General features: G+C 38.3%; 1 protein-coding gene across 1 annotated transcript; it reads right to left on the reverse strand.

The window, feature by feature from the left end:
- Nucleotides 1-3,603: 3,603 nt before the first annotated feature.
- LOC105717873 (rho GTPase-activating protein 10-like) lies at nucleotides 3,604-5,797 on the reverse strand. The gene is given in 2 exon segments (XM_012453265.2): nucleotides 3,604-4,573; nucleotides 4,575-5,797. Coding segments are annotated over 2 exon segments (2,043 nt in total). The 5' UTR covers nucleotides 5,648-5,797.
- Nucleotides 5,798-7,509: the final 1,712 nt, after the last annotated feature.

The following is a 7,509-nucleotide window of genomic DNA, read 5'->3' on the forward strand; positions in this document are numbered from 1 at the left end:
GGATGGACAAAGCACATGCAGGTCTCTAAGAACATTTAATTCAAGTGGACAGAAACACAAGAATATATATTCCAGCTGACTATTGAACTTGCAGGCTTTATCTTTTAGCTGTTCTATTGCTTCAAGCTGTGGAGATATAGAACTGTATCTTTGGGACAAGTAGTTGGAGCATCACCACACTCTGATGAATCAAGACTGTACCCAGTGTTTTTTTTTTTTTTTTTCTTTACCCATGACAAAGAAAATCCTTCATTTTTATAACACTGTCTTTCCAGTTCTTAATATCATGCACAGCTGGTGTGAGGGATTACCATAGTAAATCACCAAAAGGGTTATGAGCTTCCAAAGAATTGTTATTAAATATGGCATACTATAAAACAATGCTTTAGAATGATGACACTGTCAGGTGCCATATTTTCTGGTTTTATTTTTTCGTTTATTTCTTCTAAAAAAATGGGATGCATGTGCAGAACGTGCAGGTTTGTTACATAGGTTTACGTGTGGTTTACTAACACCTAGTGACCCATCATCTACGTTCCCTCCCCTCACCTCCCATCCTGCAACAGGCTCTGGTGTGTGTTGTTCCAAGCTAGTTCTTCTACTTCTGCAATATATGTTTTAGATTAAGTTACGGAACTTGACTATAATCAGAGGAAATGTTTGCGCACTCTCCAATTACAAGTAATTCAATTATTTCAGTGATTTGCTTTCACCATTATATATTTACATTATTTTTCAAGTGAACTCAGCATGCAAAATAAAATAGGCAACTATAAGTCACTAGGTTGGTGCAAACGTAAATGCCATTACATTTTGCTTTTACTTTTAATGGCAAAAAACACAATTATTTTTGCACTGACCTAATACTAACCAAGCCTCCTCAAAATACACAACAAAGATTTAATGATTTTTTTCTTCCTTTTTTTTTATGCAGCAATCTCAGTGAAAACTGAAGTCTTTCTAATTATATTCTCATATTGAAAAAGATGGCCACCAACTACAACTATAACTGAAAACATTTTATATACTTACAAAAATCTTAATATCACTATCATAGAGGATAATTTTCATATAAAATCCTTCCCTTTATTGTGTAAAAAAATAGTTTTTACACAACGATTAATCCTTCCCTTTATTCTTATTCCTTTAGTCATGAACAATCTCTGGTCAGATTTTTAGACCCGATTCAGTTGCTGGATTATCAGAATACAACATGTTTATGCATTTATAGCATCATAAGACTTACATACAGACCTAACAGCTTGTGTATCTAAACTTTGTCTCCTCGAACTTTCCCTCGGAATCTTGGGCCATCCCCAAGCATGTGTTTTAAGTTTTACAGTGTCATTTTTCCTTTGATTTTTGTGGCAGTTTCAGTGCTGTCATCTGTGTCTGTTTTATATATCAAAGATTTTTGTCTAAACACAAATGCAAATGGCATACTACAGGTTGCCAAACCCACACAATCCAGAAATGCTTTATAGATGCTAATTTTCATTGAGTGCTTAAGGAGCAACACAACAATATCTACTAACCAGGTGTACATAGATATTATGGATCTAACTCTAATGGACAAAATATGAAAATCTTTATAAGGCATGCACACACGAAGAGACATTCTTACATAACTATTTCAGAGATAACATTTTAATAAATCTGAGCTTAGTGAGGCATATGAAATAAAGTATGAGCATTCTTGATTAGAATATTTTACCCTAATCAAAATATAAGAAGGCCTACTTAGGTCTCACATTACAATACCATTATCACCTATCACTAACGTCATAGAATATGTTAAAATGTTTTTGTGTTTTCTACATGTTATCTAAATTATCCTAATGGAAACTTTAAAAAATATTTTCTCATTGGATGATCTGCCCTTCAAGCATTTGAAATACACGCACATGCGCACGCACACACACACATGATACATAAGATACATAGTGCAGATAGCATTACTAAAAATTAAAATGTATATGTCAGAAGGAAACATATATGTTGTCCTTAAAGTGATTTGATACATTATATATGTATTATTTATATTATTATAGTTGAAATGGCTTACGATGATGAAAAAATTCTAAAGTGCTAAAAAACAAGAACAATCCACTTCTAATTCATCCCATTGTGATCTAGTTTGTAAATCTGTCTACTTATCTTCCCCCTTCTTTTCTACTTCCCTCCCTCTTTCCTTCCCTTCTTTCTGTCCTTTCTTTCTTCCTTCTCCCCTTGTTTCTTACCTCCTTTACTTCTTACCTCATTCTTTTTTCCTTTCATTAATCTATGCATCATTTTAGATATAAGAGAGATAGAAAGAATAATGTCGCTATGTTTTTGCTTACCTCCCATTCTTTCTCCAATGATTTTCATTTAGATTTTTGCCCCCATCATTCCACAAAAAGTGCTTTTACAGATTTCATGATTTCCATGTTGCTAAAATCTTCAATAATTTTGAACTATCAGTAGCATTTGATATGTTTAATTGCTTGTTTCTCTTTGAATCTCACCTCTCTCTTCTATCAGTAGATACCTCACTCTCTTCATTTTCCTCCTGCCTTTCTGACTATTGCTTCTCCAACTTCTTTTCTGGTTTCTTCCATACTCTTCATCCTTTAGTTATTCTGGCGCTTTGGTTCTTAGGCATTGGACATTTTCTATTTTATATATTACTTTATTTTGTAAATAATGACATATCTATTATTTCCTCTCTAATCCTTACAATATTTATTTCTTTATCTTCATTACTGTTCTGGCTAGGGTGTCCAGCCAACTGATGAATACAAGTGGTCAAATGGACATCTTCATTTTGTGTTTATTTCCTTTATCTTTTCTTCCATGGGATTGAATTCTCTGATAAAAAATTAATACCCATGTTTTCTTTCTTTCTTTCTTTCTTTTTTTTTTTTTTTTTTAGTAAATTACAATTTATTTCATTTACAGAGACCTTGAGGCAAAAAGGTGGTGTTTGGAAAACAGCACACAGGTGAGGAGCACCAAGAAGCCTGTTACAAACACGCCAGTGCATGCTGCCAGCGCAGTGAGTGTGGGGTCCTGCAGGTGGCCTTCTAGGAAGGGGCAGGCTTGAGAAGCACGTCCCTCTGCTTCTCTCTGGCTTGAGACCATCTCCCCTGCACCAGCAACAGCCCGCTTCGGGCTAGGCCGCCAGAGCCAAGCATGCACTGTGCAAACCTAACCCTGCAAGTACTACAGTTCCCTTTACAATCAAAACAGCAGGTGCTCTGGGAGGGGAGGGAGCCAGGGTGGCTCTGGTGGCATGACTGCCAGTGGGGACAGCACAGGTGGCAGAAGGCTGCCATCCCTCTCATCCTATAGGCTGGATAACTAAAAACCACAAATCCCGATGCTTGACAAATGAAAAGTCCATTCTGCGAATCCTGACATTCCCCTTCTGATCCACAAATCATAGTTCTGTACAGAGCATCCCACCCCGCCTCCTCCCTGCAAGGCCGATTGTGATGATGGTAACTCCCAAGTGTGGAGGTACCTGTGGGTGCAGCCCAGAGCCTCGGAGGAGGAAGGCAGCTCTCTGCCTCCAGGCAAGTCCCTGGGTGCCAGGGTCAGCAGGGGCTCAGAGGCCAGGAACTACAGCAGCTTGATGTAGTTCTGTGGAATCAGCCCTCTCTTGCCATTCAGAGTCCCTTCTAGCCAGCCAGGTTCCCTTGAGGTTTGTACATCCTCAAAAATTGCTCCTATTTCAAAAGATAATTCCGAGCTGTGTTCTGCTTCACACGGATACACAGCTCAAGCCTTCCAACTGCTGACGCTTTCAGGTGGCTTGTCCACTACAGTAGCAGGAGGAGAAAGGGGGAAAGGGGATGACTCAGGTGAAGGAGGTGTCACAGGTGGGTTGGAACTTGCTGTGCTTGGAGACTGTGGGTAAAGCCACTGGACCATAGATGACTGGCTCTGGCCTGGGACAGTGGATGCCCAGTCCCCAAAGCTCCCTCCATCTACCAGAAGGTGGTTTTTGTCTGGTCCAGGAGGCCCAGGGACAGCTGCAGTCACGGGAGACAGGGAGGAAAGTGAGTCCAGACTGCTGGTAGGGGTGTCCCCCTTAGAAGGGTTAGGAGTGTCACTATCTTCCAGCTCAAGACAAAGATTGTGGACGGCCACGGGCCTCTTGGTTCTCTGGCCTTGTCTTTTCGACTGACTTGGTGGTGCATTAGGGGCTGATGACGACAGGCAGGTGGGCTCAGGAAATGTGGTATCAGGCGGTGTCCGAAAAATCTTTTCATGGTTTTCAATTAAGATTTCCACAACAATACTCTGAAACTTCAAGTCCATGATGGCAGCAACAGTTTCCTCTTGTGGCCTCATCAGAGTTGGTCCAAACACCACTCCTAAGTCTGCCACTGTCATTAGGTTCTGCTTGGAGTGATTTGAAACATTTGTTAAGTGTTTCACCAAAATATCCAACATCCCTTTATTTTTCTCTGGCAGTTTGTATACCAAGACATGGATTGCATTCACACGAGATTCTGGGCTGCTGCTTTTGGCTGGAACAATGATCTCCCTGTGTAACTCATAGGTCATGAGAGGCTCTGGAAGACTCCAAACACTGTTTCAGGGCACTTGTTATCATCTTCACTTCCCTATCTGCAGAATTCTCCAGGTCTATCTCATTGCATGTTTTTACATCCATCAACATACTCAGAAGTCTCTGGACCTTTGAACTCACCCCCACAACTCTGTACAATCCTTGGTCATTTATACCTCGTGTTTCAACAGCACTGATGCATTTTCTGGTAATTGTGAACCCTATCTTATCCAACTGTGCACTTCCTTCTGGTCTTGGGATGATGGCTCTATTAAAGTTATGGGACAGAGCTTCTTTTCTACCGAGGGGTTCCAACCACTGCTTCCCTTCCTCTTTGGAAAATGCCTTCATTGTCAAAGGACCAGGCCGATCAGCGGCTTCTATGTCAAAACAAAACCTTCTGTCAATGGAGTCAGTATGCCTCTTGGTACATTATTTCAAAGAGAACACCTCTCCATCCCCAAGTTTCCCTCCAGATCTGTGCTCAAATGGGATCATGTTGAACTTCTTCACTGCTTTTCGATACATGCAATAATGTTTGACCCAACTGGAACCAAACGGAGCAGGCCTTTTTTCCTGGATATACAGGTAACCTTCTGCTGTAAACTGACTTGCTCGTTTGTGGTCCTTGGGATTCTGCCTGATTTTGTTCATGAGCTCTTCCGCTTCTGACCTTGTGCCTTCAAATCGATTCCGTGTATTCTGAATGTTGATCTGTAGTTCCATTTTGTAGTGATTGAAGTCTTTGGCAAGTTCATGGCCCTGATGATAGAAGGTAAACATCCCCTGAAAAAATGACAGCATAGGTTCCACAAACTCAAACTTCTTTCTTTCTTGGATTTCCTGCAGCTTACACACATATTCGAGAGACAGTTCATAGAAGTGTTGCCGGTTTTGCTTCACTTGGATATCTGCCTCTTGTAAATGTGAGTCTTTCTTTTTTGCTGATAAATTCAAATGTTTATCAATTAGACTATAATTCTTGTCCATCTCTTTGTCAAACTTCTTTTTTTCCTTTACAGCTCCAAGTTGCTCTTTTCTGAATTTTTCCAAGGGTTTAATCAGGGTTTCAGTTACACTTAATGCCATAATTTCTCTCTGTTCTTCTAGATTCTTCAAAAAATTTGAAAATTCACGTAAGGAAGCATCTATGCATTGTTCATCATCTGTCTCAGCATCACCAATAAACTCAAACTTGAAGTCTCTGAGTGAATGAGCAAACTTCCGCTGGGCCACTGATAAACTCTCAGGCCGAAGATAGTGGGTAGGAGTTCTGTTCCAGGAATCACAAGAGAATACAGAAAAGTAGAAAACCACATTTTTTTGAGTCTACTATGACAAAAGGAAACCTCTCCCTAAAGTATCCAGAAGACTTTCTGTCATGTTTCACTGGCCAGAACCGGGATACAACCTCATTCTTTTAATAATTACCAACCCAGAGAATGGGTGTATCATAACTGAGTTAGAGTTTCAATATCCATATTTTCAAGTCAGTTGCAGTTTTTAGGAAATCCAGGTTAAGACAGATGTCTTTAGATTTAAGTCCTAAAAATTATTTAGAATCTAACCACATCAAAGATTCCTGATTGCTAACTGTTCTGAATGCTATTCTTTGATGTTGATTAGGGCCATCACCTTTCCCTTGCTTCTGGAAATTAAGTGTTGCTACATTCTGAGAAAAACAAGAACACAAACAAAGTGAAACAAAAAAACCCACACATTTTACAGAACTGTTTTGTGTAGAAGCACCAGTTTTCTGTGCACAAGGGAGCTTGAACTTCCATGAAGTACAAATAATTTACATTTCAGTTTTCTATTAGCTTCATTAAAAAAGATTCACAATTAAAAATATAAAAGATAATAACAGACTTGAGTGCTTTATCTACAGCAGGAGCAACGTCCCCATTTTCAGTAAGTGAGTTTAAGGACCTTCGTCTATTTGCTGAAGAGGAAACCACTGTGTCTGGCAGTGAAGCACAGAGGTAAACATGCTGGCACCTTGCCCTATTGGCAGAGCACCAAAATCAGCAACACTCAATTGATCTACTTAATCTTTCTATTGAAAAAAGATATTGTTAAAATCCTTAGGAGCATTCCTGAAATCAGACTAGTAAAAACAGCTTGACACACAGTATGCATTAAAAAACCCGTATACATATATGCACTACATATACATATATATGCACTACTATGGCATTTTTATGAATACTTTGATGCAAAAATATTAACCAAATAGATTTTTACATAATAAAATCCTGAAAATGCAAATATATGGGATTTCAAAATTTTGTAAAGAAAGCCTATGACTGTCACATTAATATTTATTTGTGCATTGTAGAAGTTAACTTTGATATTGTGAAATGGAATTGAAGAGACTGTCAGACACTAATGAGCTCAGAGATTTAGATGCTTTATAAATAAATGGAGATATATAATGACAAGGGAATTTTGGAAATTAAGGAGGCAAGACTTAAAGAATATACTCTTTAAACAGTAAGATACAATATAACATATTTCTAAGTACTGTTGAAACATAGAAGTGGGTTGAAATAATGAGATACAATATGATGAGACAGTGTGAGAAGCACTAGACAAAATGCCTCTGCTATCATAGAGTTTAGAATCTCATGGAGAAAAGGAACACTGAAAGTAATAAATCACGTATACACATACCTAACATTATATATCTGTAAATCTCTGATGAATGTTATAAAAGAAATATAAATATGGCTATAAAAATTTTGATAAGAGTACTGATATTCATTGAGAGGTAAGATTTCAGTTACTTAAAGTGCATTGTGCAACTTTTGTTTTCTGAAAATTTACCACAATAGGTCACTCGTAGTTAATCCTTTCCTTAGAACATTAATTAAATTGTCCTATTGTTCTGGAAGGTGACTGATTATAATTGCTTTGAACACTTTTTATTTAAATTTATCTCCGTTCATGCT

The sequence above is a fragment of the Aotus nancymaae genome, unplaced genomic scaffold (assembly GCF_030222135.1).
Source record: "Aotus nancymaae isolate 86718 unplaced genomic scaffold, 86718_ANA_hifiasm-v0.15.2.pri h1tg000006l, whole genome shotgun sequence".
NCBI lineage: Eukaryota > Metazoa > Chordata > Mammalia > Primates > Aotidae > Aotus > Aotus nancymaae.